Consider the following 18,001-nt stretch of genomic DNA (forward strand, 5'->3'; position numbering starts at 1 on the left):
ACATAATTAACTGATTTGAAAAATTAATTTAAAGGTGGTGGTGATTTAAGACACAACGACTGGAAAATAAAAGACATTTTAAAACAAATAAAATAAAATCAGCCAAAATAAAGTCTGCTATAATGAAAAGAGGCAGGATTAAATATCAGGGTTCCTTTTAATTATTGTTTTACATGTTTACATCTATTATTTATTCCATTATGTCAACTTGATTTATTTAATATTGGCCACACCGGGTCCCCGCAGCCCAACAGGTCTAATAAGCTCTAATTTTATAGTCGAGTTTCCTATTATAAGCCAAATAAATTAGTCAGCGATGAATAAATTATACTCTAAGTGATTAAATATCATGGCACACACTATAACTCACGGTCATACGGGGGCAGTGACGCCCTCTGCTGGAGGAAGTCCCGCCCCCTCTGACCACTGAAGACTCTCATTGGCTCTCACCGGTGCCTATCAAATAACAGCCATGTCTAGATTATGGGTCAGATAGAAGACCATCGGTTTTAATCTGGTTGACTTCAATGGATTTATTTCTCCGTTATACCTTTGGAGATCCGTACCGGGAATAAAGTGCGGTGTTTGCGGACACAGCGACAGATCTGCGGCTCCATCTGCGCCTTTTGTCCGCGGATATCCAGGAGGATGTTTATTATCAGGCGCTGAAACAATTGACGGCGCGTTTGTCGAGCCTTAACAAATAAAAAAAGGTGTTTCCACAACCAGGCTGTCAAACATAAGAGGACCATAGATGTGATCATTTCCCTCTGCGGGCGGCGTTGAACACAAACATCCATCCCAAGATGATGTCGGGAAAGCATTTCAAGGCTCATGAAGTGAGCTGCTGCATCAAGTATTTCATCTTCGGATTCAACATCATATTCTGGGTAAGTCCCGTCTGTTTGCTGTGTTAGGACTTCAGGCCCTGCGTCCTCAGCTTAACACACACTGACATGACATGTTTTTGTTCTCCATCAACAACAGCTTTGGCTCGTAATTCCGCTGAGAGCCGTTTTGCTTTCCTCCCGTTGGTTTTTCATTTAGGAGACACGGATGATTTCATCCCCTGCAATCAGCCCGCTGCTCCTGCGCGCACTTGCTCGCGCTGACAGCTTTTGTTTTTGTGTAGACAGCATCAGTGTGAGGGAGCTCTGGTGAGGGGCTTTCCTCACTGTTGATGCCATAACTCTGTTTACATGCGAGGACATTTGATGGTAGTGTCAGTGGCAGCTGTGTCTTTGTCCCTTATCATCATGTGCTGAGTGAAATCAGGGAAAGCGAACACCTCCTGGGCTTAACACACACCAGTAACCCCATTAAGGACCTCTGGGCGTCCCACTTTGGGCCTCCAGTTACTATTTTTAACAGGTCGTGTGATATTTTTGAGACAAAGAAGTAGGGTAAGGCCTGTTTGTAAAGGGTTATCAGGGACAGGGGCGTAGCACCAGAGTCTGGGCTCGATGTATAAAGAGTTTCCGTGGGCCCCCCACCTTCCTCTCTTGATCCATGTCACTTTCAGACACCTTTTGAAATATATATATTTATAAAGCTAGTTCCCTTTCTTTCTTTTCTTTTCTTTTCTGGAACCCCAATTTTCCCTTTTTTCAGCAGTACAACGTGCATCACTTGGTTCAAGCTGGATTTAGAGATGCATAGTACGGACCGGACTAAACCATTTTGCAACTCTAAGGGTGGAGAGGGACCTAGGAGAGCCTCCACTGTTTTTTTTATTATGGAACAAAGAATTATGATATGGCATGTTTTTTTTGTAAGATATTTTTTTTTGGCATTTTTAAGCCTTTAATGGATAGGACAGACCGGGGGGGGGGGACATGCAGCAGGGGGCCACAGGCTGGATTTGAACCCGGGCCGCTGCGGTAACAGCCTTGTACATGGGGCGCCTGCTCTACCACCAAGCCACCGATGCCCCATGGCATGTTTTTTAAAGGGTTATTAGGGACAGGGGCGTAGCATCAAAGTCTGGGCCCAACACATAAGCACTGTGGGCCCCCACCCTTCCTCTCTTGATCCATGTCTCTTTCATACACCCTATGAAATTTTTTTTTTTTTACAAAGTCAGTTTGCTTTATTTCATTTAGTTCCCTTTCTTTCTTTTATTTTTCGAACCTCAGTTTCCCCTCTTTAAGGGTGAAGACACAACAGTGTGCGTTGGAGCCCCAGCAGCATAACGAGCATCACTTGGCTCTAGCTGCGTTTGGAGAGGAATAGCAGGGGCGGACTAAACCATTTTGTGCCTTAAATGGGGAGATTGGCCTCAGAGAGCCTCCACTGCTTTTTTTTCTTTTATTCTGAAACAAAGAAGTAGGAGAAGGCATACTTTTTAAAGGGCTGATTAGGGATAGGGGCGTAGCACCAGATCCTTGGCCCTATGCATAAGCAGTCTCTGAGGGCCCTCCGCCCTTCCTCTCTTGATCTTCTGTTGTGATTTTATTTTTGTTTTTTATTTTTTTGCAAAGTCATTTTGCTTTCTTTCCCTTTCTTCTCTGTCTCTCTTTTATTGGAACTCCAATTTCCCCCCTTTTAGGAAAAAGTCATGACAGTGTACAGTGTTACTCCAGCAGCATAACATCACTTAGCTCTAGTTAAAAGAGGAATAGTGCAGGGGTGGACGAAACTATTTTGCACCTCTAAGGGGGAGTCTGGCCTCAGAGAGCCTCCATTATTTTTCAATACAAAGTTCAGTCTTTCAGCCAATGTATTCAAGCCAATTTCAGTTTAGTTATGCCACTAATTATTTAGGGGAAAAAAAGCAAAAATACCAAATGTTTCCTTCCAGGCTTTTCAAGACCCCCCTTTCATTAGGGCTCTGGGTAATCAGTCCCACTTTTCCCCCACTATGACAACTGTGATTAGGGGTAGGCTTTACTAATGTCATTCATTAATGCTAAATCTGAAAGGTGGAGTTGGAGGTGTTTAATTGTTTAATCAATTGACAGAAAACTGGAATTGATTAGTTGATTAAAAATGCCAGACATCTGATGAGAATTCACTGCTTTCCCAGATCTCACATTATAGCGAATGAATGTGAAATTAAAATGATAATAACAATAACTTGGGGGTTTGGGGGAATTCTGATGAGCATTTTCTACCATATTCTGATGTTTTATAGACTAAACATTAATCTCTTTATCTCCTTAAATAATGTGTAGATGTGTGTGTGGGGGGGGGGATCAATACAGCATGGACGCCAAGCATTGATTTTTTATCATATACATTATTAATACTGCAAATACAAATTAAAAGCCAAGAACAATAAAAATCAATTGCTTTTTCTGCTCAGACACATTTTGCTGCCGTAAAAATGAGTGAAGTGAGATAACCAGAGATAAACACTTTGTCTTAATAGATTAAAACTGATTTTCACAAAGTGTTTCTTTGGTGACATAATTTGCAGTTGAAAAAAGGTAATAAATCACAATATATGTCACTGCTATACTATGGAAAATGTTTAAATTTGCAGTAATGTTGCATTGTGATTCCCACTCCTATTAGATCACAGCTAAACATCATTATTTTCTTCATTAATGGTAAATCTATTAATTATTTTCTTCATTAATTGTCATGTCTTAACATCAGAAAAAAAGAAAAAAATTAAATTTTTTTGGTTTAACATGCAATCAAAGATGTTCAATTTACAATGATACGGCTAAAAGAAAAGCGTTAAATCATCACATTTGAGAAGATTAAACCAGAATATGTTTTGCACTTTTGCTTCATAATTGATTGCAATGGTTAATCAAGTATCACAACTGTTGCTGGTTAATTTTCTGTCGATTGAATAACTGAATCAGCTAATTGTTGCGTCTCTGTGTGTCGTGATACAACAAATATCAATTGAAAGATTGTGAATGGATGAGATAACCAGATGGGACTGTCAGCAGTAAATTAAATACCTGACACTTCACATTTTGATGTAAAAATCACGAATCATGTAAATCCAATATTGCCAAACAGCAGTTTTGTCCATTGTTTGCAATGTCAAGATGACTTCTATGGAAAAAGGCCCACTGACTCATGTGCCCAGCTTCCCTAATATCAGACAGAATCACCGGAGTAGATGGACTGGGAGGTCAGGACCCTGGTAAATGCCCCGCAACATCAAAAGGAGACCTGTCACAGTATAAAAAAATGTTCGACATTTAACAGAGTTATATTGTCTCGCAGTACATGTCGTCATGTCGCCTTTTTAAAAGTTGCACCATAAGTGGAGGCAATATGTTCCTGGCCCCTCGCAGACCTCAGAGTGATGAAGAGGAAGGCCACCTGTCAGGCCCCGCAGGATCTTAGGCTGCAGTCAGCGACCTCTCTGATCCCTTCACCGTTCATATATCATCAGAGGAAGTTGGCTGTGTCAAAAGCATCTGTTCCTCTGCAACTGTTCCACAAATCATCACTTGACATGTTCATTTGTGAAATGCTTTGTGTCTATTTATGGAGGAGAGGATCCTAAACTGGGATCAAATCTGTAAATAAATGTCCTGAGTTCAGAGCAGCTCTTTGAAGAGCAGCATTATTTGTTACTTTAGCTTTAGTAGCTGTTTAGGAAGTCTGAGTGGGTCTAGTGGATTTTTATTATGGTTACAAATTGCTATTAATCTTATATGGAAGTACATTTTAAGACCAAATCAAATGATTGATGTCCAAGTTCAAGAGCTTTTAACCAGATCTCATGGTCGTCTTCAGCAGATGGAGTTTGTTCAGTTGTTAAAAGAGCATTGTCATGTGAATATGTTCCAACATCCAAGAGTTGTGGATCAATAAGAGCCACAAAGTCAGCGTCATTATGATAGATTTTACAACTTAACCAAGAGATACGAGCATACTGTAAAATATTAGGGGTTACAGTTATTTCCAATGTTGTTAATGCCTTGATTCATGACTTCAAGTTCCTGAAATGTGGCTTTAAACTTTTACTCCGTAGGTGGAAACGTGTGCAGTCATAATGCGTTCAGGCTGTTAGAAGATGCTTTCTCATGTGGGAGTCTCCTGCTGATACTGCAGACTTACATGAGAAATATTTAGTTAATGGATCACTGCCAGGAAAAATCTCTCAGTGGTTTCTCTCCTGTGCCTCCGCCGTGTGTGTGATGACTACATGGTGCAGTCACAGCAAAAATAATCCTGCTCTCTTCTCTCTTTCTTCTTTGTCTGTCTCATAGTTCCTCGGAGTGGCCTTCCTCGGCATTGGGTTGTGGGCATGGAGCGAAAAGGTGATTTTAATGCTTATGTCTCTGTGTAACAATAACCTGAATCAATTCATTGTGTGTGAATCTTTTCACTCATGGACACCTGCAGATGATACATATACTTAGCGGATCAATTACATTCACCTCCTGTCATTTACACCCATCTGACTGTGTGATATAACAGCAGTGGCTTTACAGAATCAGAAAGGAATGTCATGCTTTCCAGTGGGACGGCCCTCTGAACAATGGACAGAGGAAAGGATCTGATGCACTTCACAGATTCATTCATTGTGTCGACTCAGCACTGGGGTGTAAAAGGGGGACGGACAGAGTCCAGTAACTTTAAATATGTCTTGACTTTCACTGAGGAACCTTTAAAGATCAAGATCATGTCTTAGATCAATGCTTCATTATTCACATGTAGCTGCAGCTAATCTGATGCTTATTGCGTTGATTACTGGAATAATTGTTTGGTCAATACAAATTTTAATCACAGTTATGTCGTCTTTTGTTTGACCAACAGTCTAAAACCCCATAAAGATTCTGTTTACAATGATATAAAACAGAGAAAAGTGCAAATCGTCACGTGTGCAAAAGTTGGAACAGGAGAATATTTGGTATAATTAAAATAAATTACTTATGATTAAAGTCATTGTGTACTATTTTGGAAAACAGGCTAATATTTTTCCTTGTGAAGAGTCAGATGAGAAGATTGACGCCTCTCACATGCCTGTGTGTCAAGTAGAATCAGCAGTCTTTTAGCTTAGGGTAGCACAATGGAAACAGGGGGAAACAGCTAGCTTGGCTCTGTCCAAAGATAACAAAATCCACCAACCAGCATGTCTAAAGCTGTGGTTCCCAACTGGTGGGTTGTGGTCCAAGAGTGGGTCATGGGTCCATTCTGAATGGACCGCAAGTGGCTCACGAACGTGTCAAGTTTGTAAGAAACACATTATTTTAGAGTACAGTGAATGTCCAGCACAGCACTTTTATTATGAAGTGCCATTTCCTGCTGTAGAGTGAGTGACTAACGTACAGCTACTTGACAGAGACAGCAAACTAGCTCAACAACGTGGCCAAATGCAAGTATGATGCTGAATATATTAAACTTCGTTGACCTTGAACTAATGACTCTGGAGAAATCTGGACCGTGTGGCTGGACCAGTTGGGAACCACTCTGCTAAAGCACACACATTAACATATTACACCTCTTTATTTTAATCTGAACACAAACTGATGTGTAAAAACAAAAATTTGCTGTTTTATGGATAAGTGAGTCAATACGTCCGCCGAGAAATGGGGGAGACTGGGCTTGGTTGGCACACTTTTCATTCGCTGTCGTATTTCTTTGGCATAAACTATGTTAGTGTTCCAACCAGCATCAAAAGTATGGTTAAGGTCTCAGCTATAAATAAATATGTTTAATGTAGGGCTGTACTAGAGTCAGAATTGTGTCAGTCTAATCAGATTTGGACATTTATGCAAATATTGGATGATTCTGGGTTCATTAAACTGTTCACATTGGGGCTAACTTTGTGATGAAATTAAGTTAACAAGCTACAATCATCCATCACAGACTTTTTAATCATCTAAAAATTGTAGCTGACCCCTGTTAACCAGAGATAAGGGTGCTTTCACACTTGAGGTTTAGTTCATCTCGTCCACACCAGAGGGAAAAAACACATCTGCTGTCATAGAATCCTGTGGTTGGTTTGTTTTCTTTAACACCACAAACAAACTGCACCACATCTGTTTGGAAGTGGGCCAAGACCCACCTTTTCGAGTGGTCTCTGTTTGGTTGTTCGGTCCCACACCAGGGTTCAATTGACAGCTTTCACACCAGCCCAAAGGAACCGTACTAATAGTGCAAATGGGTTTGTTTGTTTTAACCGAGCCAAACAGATTAGGTGTGAAAGTACTCTTACACTTTTCCAATATCTCTTTCTAACACCGTTTTATAATACATTTAGTCCGCAGACTACTTTCTGCTTTTGATTCTATAAAACTGAAGTGTCACACTCACCAAATCAGTTAGTGACTTTCTGATGTTTTAACCCAGTAGATGAGCCACTGTCAGTCCACTGAGCTCATCACATTTATGAAGTTGGGACCTTGTGAGAGTGTATACTACAAGCTAACCCCTGACTCTGTTTCTCCAGGGTGTCCTCTCCAACATCTCGTCCATCACAGACCTGGGGGGCTTTGACCCCGTCTGGCTCTTCTTGGTGGTGGGCGGTGTGATGTTCATCCTCGGATTTGCTGGGTGCATCGGAGCGCTGCGGGAAAACTCTTTCTTGCTGAAATTTGTACGTCACCTCATCAAACACATTGTGAAGAAATAAGAATATCTTTCCCCTCAAAGATTTTTCCAGTCTTGGTGGTCTCATGGTAATGTTTGCTAAATGTGTTTCAGTTCTCCGTGTTCCTGGGTATCATCTTCTTCCTGGAGCTGACTGCAGGAGTCCTGGCCTTTGTCTTCAAAGACTGGATCAAGGACCAGCTCAATTTTTTCATTAACAACAACATTCGGGCCTACAGAGACGACATTGATCTGCAGAACCTGATAGACTTCACCCAGGAATATGTGAGCGCTATGTTTCTTCACTTCGGCTCAGTGTTGTTTTTACCATTTCTGTGGGACATGTGTTGACATATAGGAGTTCTTTTTGTGTGTGTTTTTAACCTTGTAGTGGGAGTGTTGTGGAGCTTTCGGAGCGGATGACTGGAATTTAAACATCTACTTCAACTGCACTGATTCCAACCCAAGTCGTGAGAAATGTGGAGTGCCCTTTTCCTGCTGCACCAAAGATCCAGCGGTATGTCACCACAAAAAACTCACCGCACTCTGGGTTTTTCTAATGCACAGCCAATTTATTCCCAGTTACGGTAAAACATAACAAGCCTGGGTATAATTTGGTGTTTTTGAGTCTTTGAACAAATTGAGTGTGTCGTTTTCTAACATGTTGAAACCTTTAGTTTGAGGGGAAATAGTGAGGGTCCTCCCTGTGACACATTTCTTGGTTATCTGCGTCCTCCAGAAGGCTAGCTGACGCGGTCGACTGTCATGGCTGGTTTCCAACAGGACGTCGAAGCTTCAGTGTTTAGTCCTCTCAGGCTCTGCCAGCACAGCAAAGTCTAAAGGCGACTGGGAGGGGTTATCTCGACCAAGGCTTGTGTTTTTGGCAGAAAAATGCTCGAACTGCTGCTGTCTGTGCAGACGAGTGACAGTGCTTCAGCAAAACAGCCGTGCTTCACTGTAATAATGAAAGTTGCACAAGAGTCTTCTCTATTTGCTGATCCATGGCAATACTGTTCCACCAAGGTCATCGTCTTTGAGAGCAACACTCCATAATTAGCCTGAATGTAGATTGGAGATTAACACATGATTCAGAATGAAAGCACTTTCAAGTTACTGTGCAAAGGTGTTTTTTATGTCTTTTGAAGCAAGTCCAAGTCACAGGTTTTCACATTAAAATTAAAATGAAAGAATTTAAAGAATAAGATACAGAGAAAGACCAAAACCAACTATATTGTCCTCTTAAAGGGGTTCTTTGCAAATTTCCAACCAGCTTTGTATCACAACAATGTAGGTAGTAGGTTTAAATGGACTACAGTAAATGTCCCTGCTCATTTCTCAGCTCAAAAAAGCCAGTAAAAATCCACTGCATGATGCGTTTTTTAATTTGTGGGCTTTGGCACGGATGTATAAAGAGAACTTGACGCAGTGTTGAAGGTGGGGCCCTGTTCATTCCTGTGAAAGTTATTTAGTGGTGCATGATGCCAAAAGAGTCTGACTTCTCTGGTGTAAATTTACCCAGATCTTCCACATTACTGGGCCCACAGAGTAAGCACACTAGAGACTTTGGGTTTCACCCTGCACTAACTTGAATGGTGGTAAAATGATTTAATCATGCGGCTCAACTAGACTTTTGAAATTTTATCAGACCCTGTGTTATCTATGATTCGCAGATGTCTCGTGCACAATGTAAGTCTATGGGAAAAGGTTTTTTGGGCCTCAGTAGCGTCATGGCATGGACCCAGAGGTTGTAATTTCGCTACAAAAATTGGGCTGCAAAAATTGGCTTTAGAGGCTGGTACACATCCTGAAGGACTGAGCTGTGGCTTAAACTACAAATTGTACTACCACATTTTTGTATGCCCCCACAGCCAACACAAAGAATAGAGAAGCTTCCTCTCCCTCTTTCTCTCTCTGTCTCTGTGTGTGTCTCTCTCTCAAACTCAGACTAAACGCTGATCAAACCGTAAAATTAGACACTGCTGTGAACAAGAAGTGGGTGCCATAATGTTTCCTGTATTGTTAAAATGAAGGCTGAAAACCGAGATCAAATGGTAAAAACTAACGGCCATATTGTTTCCTGTGTCAAAACTGCTAAACTCACATCACGTCACCCACCAGTGGGAGCATTTAATGGTCCGGTGCGGCGCAGTTCATTCTGTTTTTATTGCCTCTTGAGCAAAAGCGAATGCCACAACCCTTTTCCTCTGTTCTTCTGGTCATATAGCACCAATTTCAAAAATATTTGCATGTTTTTACTGCATAGACAGCCCAGTTTTAGAAAAGGCCATCTTACTTACTAACATACTGTTTACAAATAATGGTGGTTAGCACTGTCGCCTCACAGCAAGAGGGTTCCCGGTTCGATCCCGGGTGTGGGAGCCCTTCTGTACGGAGTTTGCATGTTCTCCCCGTGTCAGCGTGGGTTCTCTCCGGGCACTCCGGCTTCCTCCCACAGCCCAAAGACATGCAGATTGGGGACTAGGTTAATTGATAACTCTAAATTGTCCGTAGGTGTGAATGTGAGCGTGAATGGTTGTCTGTCTCTATGTGTCAGCCCTGCGATAGTCTGGCGACCTGTCCAGGGTGTACCCTGCCTCTCACCCAAGCGGTTAGAAGATGGATGGATGGATGGATGGATGGATGGAAACAGGAATCAAATCTCACAGCAGTCAAATCTAAAGTACAATTTTTTGTGACCTAAATGTGACTCAAATCCAAAACTTGAGTTTAATGTCTACAGCTTGGTCTGCGTAGGTATAGTTTTCTGAGAGCTCTCCAGTAATGCACTGGACAGCAGTGTTGGTGCAGTATGTTCATCTGAGTGGCAAATATTAAAATGAAGTCTAGGCTGAAAACAAACAGCTTTACTGTTTTTACATCCTCCCAGAATGTTACAGTATACTTACATGTCTTTGATTCTACCCTTTAAAAATGTGTAAGCATGACCCATGTTCTCATTACAGGAGGACGTCATCAACACTCAGTGTGGCTACGACATCCGAGCCAAAACGGTGAGTGACTTAACAGAACCGTACATTTATAAGAGAGAGTGAGACCCTCATCTAAAACTAAGCCGGAGCTATAAAACTTTGAAGATTAGAAACTGCTCTTGCTCATTTTGCCTCTGGCAGGTTTATTTGACTGCATGAGGTCATCAGTTACTCCACCCTGGGCACAATATTCCTCTTTCAGTGTGTTTCCAAACTCCACAGTCTTCAGAATACAGCAGCTGGCTCCCCATCAGCACTTTGGGCCGTGTGGTATTACTCATGCTGCAGCAATGCACTGGGTATTGAACCCCCTCCCCCATCATTAGCTTTGGCCTTTCTCCATGGTAGCATAATGTAAGGAAAAGGCTGTGTTTGTTTTCTTGACTTTAAATGTGAGGAAAAAGCCAGAATGAACTTTTTTTTTTTTTTTTTTTTAACAAGAGTCAGAATAGAAAAACAAGCGGCTGAGTGTGTGTTAACAACCAGGCAACATTAGTCCGCAGGGATTTTATTGTAAAGGGGTTTTGAGGGGACCACAGGATGAAATCAGAATTATGTGCTATCATTAAAAATAACTGTTGTTTCCCACAAAGCATATTAAATCCCAGCATCATTGCCTGCAGCCACTAAGATTCAAAACTTTTTAAAGGATAAACAAAAACCAACATATTTCATCTTCACTTTCCTGTCAGGCTATTACACAGATTTGTGATGTGTTTTATTTGTTCTGTCAGGACTCTGAGCAGCGGACATTCATCTTTATCAAAGGATGCGTTCCTCAGTTTGAGAAGTGGCTTCAAGACAACCTGACGGTGGTGGCAGGCATCTTTATTGGGATTGCATTACTACAGGTGAGGAAAGCTGTGAGCAGTTTGGTTTATTCCCTGATCTCTGTCAAACTTTGATTCACCTAATATACAATATTGTGTTTTGTTGCAGATTTTTGGCATCTGTTTAGCGCAGAATCTCGTGAGCGACATTGAAGCTGTGAGAGAGAGTTGGTAGGTGGCAACAGTTTGTTCATTCATGCACAAGTTTATTCAGGCTGAGGACAACAATTTAGTAGTGTGACATTGATAGATATTTTAATTAATAATTGCTTTAGCTCCATAGATGTAGGAGCTTTAACATTTTTTTGCCAGAATGAAATATCCACAGCTGTTGGATGGATTAGCAGAAATTTGGTCCCAACATTAATGTTTCCTGACTTTTGCTGGAGGGCAGTGGTTCACGCGCCCCCCCTGTGGGGGCACAGAGCCACTGCAGCTGGGTCATAGATGACCAGGGGAAAAGATGGAGTGACACAAAATTGAATGAATGTGATTTATGTAGGGAAAATAAACAAAGAATTTATTGATGCTATCATGATGACCTTTACTTCACTAAAAATCAAAATGAGTCCTGCTTCCCCAATTATTGTAAACGAATGATAAAAAAAAGAATTGTGGGGTGAAGGGACATGCTTTTTTACAGCATCTGAAAGGGGTCATGACAGAAAGTTTGAGAGACACTGCTCTAGGGTATGAGGTTGACATTTGTGGTTTTGAATGAGATGTCCAGTGGTGGATCTTTCTAAAGGCCACATCGGCAGCTGTCTAGGGCACCAGGGGACACTTGCCTAGGGCGCCGAATGTGCTAGGTCCAGCACTGAATATGTTAGTTTATCACCTGCTAATTTATAACATTCTAGCCACTCTTCTGACTTTGTTACTGCTAAGAAGCAAATGTTAGCGTGCTAACACACTAAACCAGACGTCAAGACAAGAGCTTTTTTTTGGCCCCAAACAATGTTATACAATACATATTTGTGTCTCGTAGTGACAGCTACACAGACTATTTCCTAATTTGTTAAAATTAGCATTTACTGATATGCTTCACAACAAAGTGGCTACTCTGCAGTGGGCTATTTATGATTATTTGGTGCTTTAACCGCAGCCTTAGTGATGAAAGCAAACAAATCTGTGCACTCACTATGAAATTCTATCTTCCTCCGAGATGTTTTCTCTTTTGAATTTAGAATCAATAGCTAGCCTCCCAAAGGTGACTCAAGATTAGCCATCGTTATTAAGATTCATCAATTTTCAGGAAAAGGCGCCAGGCCGTAGACGTATGATGCACATAGTTGAATAGATGTTACAGCATTTTTTTTTCTTCAGCATATAAGCTACACATTTACACAACTGGAAAATGTCACTTAAGGCCTTCAACAATGATGAATGAAAATTAAACTGTCAAATATAAAAACCACAGCCTACCCCTGCACTAAACTAAGATTTTCATTGTGAGCTTGTTAGCATGCATATAGCAGCATTTAGCACAAAGTCTGTGCCTTAAAGGTCCAGTTTGTAGGATTTAGACACATCTATTGGCGGACATGAAACATAATACTCAAAGCTATGTTTTCATTAGTGTATAATCACCTGAAACTAAGAATCGTTATGTTTTTGTTACCTTAGAATGAACCGTTTATATCTACATAGGGAGCCCGCCATGTTGTTATGTAGCCCAGAACAGACAAACCAAACACTGGCTCTAGATAGAGCCACTCGTGTTTTCAGACTGGCCACTGTAGTTCTCCTACACGCTTAGCACATGGGAGAAGTTTTAGTTGGTTGGAGTCTGCAGCCTCACCACTAGATGTCACTAAGTCCTGCACAATGTACCTTTAAATCTGTGTTTCTTAAATGAGGGTTTGGGTATCTATAGGGGTACTGTGGAGTATGACAGGGAGTATGCAGAATCTTTAAAAAAAAATGTTTGTACAGAGGTGTGCTCAGGGTACAGGTTTCAGGTTAGTTTCAGGTTAGGATTCCCTTAATTTAATGTTCTATTACCTAAAGTCCATTAGGACAGATCAATAGTATTATACAGAGCACAAGGCCCTCCCTAGTTAGTTTGATTTGTGATCTCAAAGACAGTTGGGCGGACTTTCTCCAGAACTTAGTAATATGTTTTTAGAGTGGATTTATGTGCATTTTTCTTTGGTGAGAGTCCTTGAAGATAAAACCACACCTACCTGTTTCTGTAACCTTTAATAAGAGTTCCTGATAAAACCCCCCCCCCCCATCTGCTGACCGACACCGCAGAGACATAGTGTTTCCTAAGCCAGTTACTTCCTATCCAAAACAATATTTATTTAAAGACATCAGTCATTTAAGACATTTCTTTATATTTAATATACCTATTTTTTAACTGCTGTAAACTGTCAACTGCTGCCACAAATGTGATCACGTTCACATTTGCGTTTGTTCACTGTGTTTCTCCCAAAACTGCAGCAACATTTTGTAGCACTCAGAACAAGTTTCACTGTGAGACGGATATGTGTCTTGTGGCCTCTATCAGTGCCCTTGCACCTTGCATGTGGCTGATGTAGTTCAAAACACAGCTGCTCTACCTAACCACAGCCTCACAGAACAGCTCTCATGTCTTGTTGTGTAGTCGTGCATTTTATGTCTTGGTTTTATTGCAGTTCTTAAATCTCCCTCTTGTTTTTGTGCAGCTTGTTTACCTAAGACCTCCGCAGAATCTCCAAAGGCAAGAAGGATGTACCAGGTAAGCACTATTAGATTCCATTGTTAACGATTCAGCATATATTCATATTGATTGATTCTATGGATTTTCCCCTCGTGGACTGTCTTAAGTGTTTTTTAATTTTCCACAGGACTCTGCAGTTTGGACGCCAGCAATGAAGGGAAATAAATTAATCCGCTAATGTGTCCTGAACGAAGAGTCTCATTCACATGTAAATAGTAAATGTAGAGTTATTTTTAGAGTTATTTGTGGCCCTGTTTTTTGAATGAAGCACAACCTCTAAGATGTATTGTAGCTCCCATACAGTACAAATGAAACAAATGCTTTACAGTACAAGCATCTGTGATGGTGAAGTCCCAGTTCAGAGTGTTTGTAAGCCTGTGAATGAGGCGCTAAGGGGATTATAACTTGTAGAATAGCTGGCAGATTTGATTATCAGAGGTAGTGCTTCGTTCAGGAAAGGGCCTTGGTTTTATATGTCTCACAGCTGCAGTTTTTAACACTGCATGTAAGGGGTTGTGTACAAAGAGCAAAGTGATTCTGGAAATGCACTGCATGCCTATTGTCTACTGGTAGGACATTGGCTCTCCTAAATGTATTTCATTAATGTTAAGTATTTTAAAACAAAAAATATTTGTAAAATAGTCCTTAGTTAAGAGTGAATCGGCTGGTTAGCACTTTGTTGAATGTTTAACTGAATCTACTTAAAGCGAAGGAGAATTAACTTTAGATTTATTTCTATCTGTGCTCATATTATACAGACACATGCAGTTTGTGAGCAGAGTTTCGTGGGGCTGAGGTGGATATAGTAACATGTAATGTCATGAGGGGATACAGTTGATGTTGTGGGCTTTGCAGAGTCACAGTTTGTTAAGAGTTTTTGCAGTGACATTTAAAAGAAAGCAGGAGATGTGGCATCCAAATCAAAACTCAGCCTTAAGCACTTTAATCTTCACACACGAGCGATGAGGCTCGTTGCAGTTTCTGTCATAATGGACTGTTATTTTACTCACGCAGCAGCCACTGGAGGGGGCACTTTTTCTTAAAAACTGCATTTGTACCCTGATGGTGCTCCATAATGTCAGATTTTTATTTTCCCAAAGCTGTTTGACAGGTTTTTCAGCACGTTACGAGTGTCGTGCCGTTCCTTGCACATTACCTTACTGTCAGTGTTCATTCAGTCAGTTTTCCTCTGTTTTTTAATTGTTGTGTTTCTTTGATGGAATTAATTGAACCTTTGTTTGTTGTGTTGTTTTTTTTCTGTTTTGATCTGTAAGTTTTCACTGGAAAATTAGGATACAAGCTATTTCGAAGGCTTCATCATGAATGGCATACTGGTACCGCTCGGTTGGTGGCACATAACTGAACATTGAAATAATTTATAGCCTGCACACACACATTACTTGAAGGTCTCTCACCAGCATTATTTTAAATGCAAACTTGAGAGCTGACATACAGCTTCTGTGTTTTTCCTTCCTAGACATGAAGCGGAAGCATATCATTTACATCAACCTTTAATAGAACTGTGCAGCATGAAAAGTAACAGCAGCCATGTAGAGGTGGTGTTAACCTGCAGTATATTTCACAGAGCGTTTTCTTTGCAGTCAGTTCTCCTGCAGCCTTGATGAACTCAACATCCTTACACAAGAGATATTTTTTAAGAAATGCATTCCTGCATTTTGAGCTCTTAAACGTCTGCAGTGAGGTCAGATATCCTGTTTTTTCCACTAAAAGCTTCATATGATTGTTGTTGACTGATCACACTTTTTCTTACTACTCAGTGCCATACTTGTGATTTCTACTTACTTCTGATTATAACTTTGGTTTCATGTGTACTCCTGATTCTTGTAAATAACTGGATGGTGACAAGTTGTAAATATATATCTGAATAAATGTTGGTCTTTGTAAACTTTTGTGTGCGTATACATACTGTTAATACTTTTTAAAATTGAAATAAAATAAAGACAAATACAGTTTGCCCCCAGAACAAGTCATACACAGTTAATAGACTACCTTATTTACAACAAAATATGCCAGTTATTGGTAAAATAATAAATAAAATTACTCGATAGCACCATCTAGTGTTTGTTTATAATACATATTACCATCCTCAGTTGAGCTCCTGCAGGTCAAAGCAAAAAATTAAATCCGTTGACCTCTGGCAACATAATAGTGACCTTTCCTACACAAGGAACTTTATTTCTGGCTGTGTTTTTGACCTTTGACTGAAAGGTCCACGGTGTAGGATTTAGGGGCATCTGTTGACAGTAATGGAACATAATATTAGTAACTGTGTTTTCATTCATATATAATCATCCAAAACTAAGAATCGTGATTTCATTACCAGAGAATGAGCTCTTTATATCCAAACACTGATCAGGTCTCGTCCACTGAGTCCACCATGTTGTTCTACAGTAGCCCAGAGTCATGGATGTATAGAGAACTCTGAATGCCCCTGTTCATTCCTATGAAAGTTGTTCAGTGGCGCATTAAGACAAAAAGGTTCAACCTCCCAGGTGTGAAATTACCCCAATCTTCTGCATCACTGAGTCCATAGAACGAGCAAGACTCCAGCCTGCGGAGTGGCCAACTTGCATTTTAGCCTCACGTTAACTTGGATGAGGATAGAATGAATTAATCATGTGGCTCTTCTAGACTTTTGAAAGGGACCAAATGAATCACATTCTGATAGTGAAACGAGTAATATCACCAGGGTTGTGATGCTCAAAAAAATGTATCCATTGAGGTCTCTTTCCTAATGTAAGTTTTTGGGAAAAACTTTCTTTTTTTCATGACTGACCCGGAAGTTGTTACATAATTTGGTCTCAAAGTCCAACACACTTCCCGGGGGCCTTCCTAGAAACGACAAAACAAACACTGGTGTTAGATAAGGCCATTTGCTTTTGTATCCCACTGTTGTTTTCCTACATGCTTGCCACACACTGTAAGTGTCAGTTGGTTGCAGTCTGCAGCTTCACCACTAGGAGCCACTAAATCCTAAACACTGGAGCACCTCAATGGAATTCAGCCATTGTTTAATTTTTACTATTGAAACCTTTGTTTTTCCTGCTGTCACATGTCAAAATTTCTGCTGTGATAAAGGTCTCTTGTTCAGCTTTCACCCACCTGGACATGCATTTTGGGGGTGGAAAAATCAAGAAGCCATGACCAGAGGAAGAGGTGGAGAGGATGCTACAATCTCTTTAGTCAGGACAAAAACACTGATCAGAAGAACAGTGATAACAGCCCTTAATTAACCACGGACAACAATGTGCCAATCTCCTTACACATACACACACACACACACACACACGCACACAGAAAACTTGTTTTTATGTCTCTGCACCAGCGACAGCCGTGGCTGGAAGCATTATGTTTTCAGGTTGTCCATCCATCTGTTTCTCTTATCCTTGTGAACACATTCTTTCAAGAAGGCCTTGAGGGAGTTTCCTCAAATTTGGCACAAACATCGACTTGGACTCAAGAATGAGCTGATTAGATTTTGGTGGTCAAAGGTCACTGTGACCTTACAAAACATGTTTTTGGCCATAACTCAAGAATTCATACACCAATTATGACACAATGTCACACAATGTCTGAAAGAAAAAAACTAAAAGGAAAATAAAAACGAAATTTTAAAGTGATGACATTTTATATCCAAAAGGTCAAAGGTCAGCTTCAGTGTGACATCATAATGTTCTGCAGAAACACTTTTCTGGGCATTACTCAACATCATATCTTGGGAACAGAAGGTGGGACATTTGGTCAGATACTGAAATCGTGACTCCGATCTTGGGCCCATCTTGAAACTGATTGTATAGACCTTCTGTGCTGGGAAGGGAAGATGTGTGTGAAGCATCCATGTTTTCACAGACATGGCTGTAAACTGTCTGAAAAGTGACTGGAAAAACAAACATGGTAAACACATGAAACAAAGGTTTGTTTTGTTTGTCAGAGCAGGGCTTTGTCTC

The 18,001-nt window shown here is 40.6% G+C and overlaps 1 protein-coding gene across 1 annotated transcript; it reads left to right on the top strand.

Annotated features, from left to right (window-relative positions):
- The first annotated feature begins 446 nt into the window (after positions 1–446).
- Positions 447–15,927, top strand: LOC125885906 (tetraspanin-5). Its single transcript, XM_049571723.1, has 10 exons — positions 447–890; positions 5,184–5,234; positions 7,370–7,516; positions 7,624–7,794; positions 7,901–8,026; positions 10,473–10,520; positions 11,234–11,350; positions 11,439–11,500; positions 13,999–14,051; positions 14,161–15,927. The coding sequence occupies exons 1-9, from the start codon at positions 807–809 to the stop codon at positions 14,009–14,011; spliced, it is 819 nt and encodes a 272-aa protein (XP_049427680.1). The 5' UTR covers positions 447–806; the 3' UTR covers positions 14,012–14,051; positions 14,161–15,927.
- The last annotated feature ends 2,074 nt before the right edge of the window (positions 15,928–18,001 follow it).

Source organism: Epinephelus fuscoguttatus, linkage group LG3 (assembly GCF_011397635.1).
Source record: "Epinephelus fuscoguttatus linkage group LG3, E.fuscoguttatus.final_Chr_v1".
NCBI lineage: Eukaryota > Metazoa > Chordata > Actinopteri > Perciformes > Serranidae > Epinephelus > Epinephelus fuscoguttatus.

Excerpts from the sequence above, each read along its gene's own strand:
- LOC125885906 (XM_049571723.1), top strand. The coding sequence starts at position 807 with ATGATGTCGGGAAAGCATTTCAAGGCTCATGAAGTGAGCTGCTGCATC. Across the intron at positions 7,795-7,900 it reads TAGACTTCACCCAGGAATAT|TGGGAGTGTTGTGGAGCTTT; the intron begins GTGAGCGCTATG and ends TTAACCTTGTAG. Across the intron at positions 11,351-11,438 it reads TTGGGATTGCATTACTACAG|ATTTTTGGCATCTGTTTAGC; the intron begins GTGAGGAAAGCT and ends GTTTTGTTGCAG.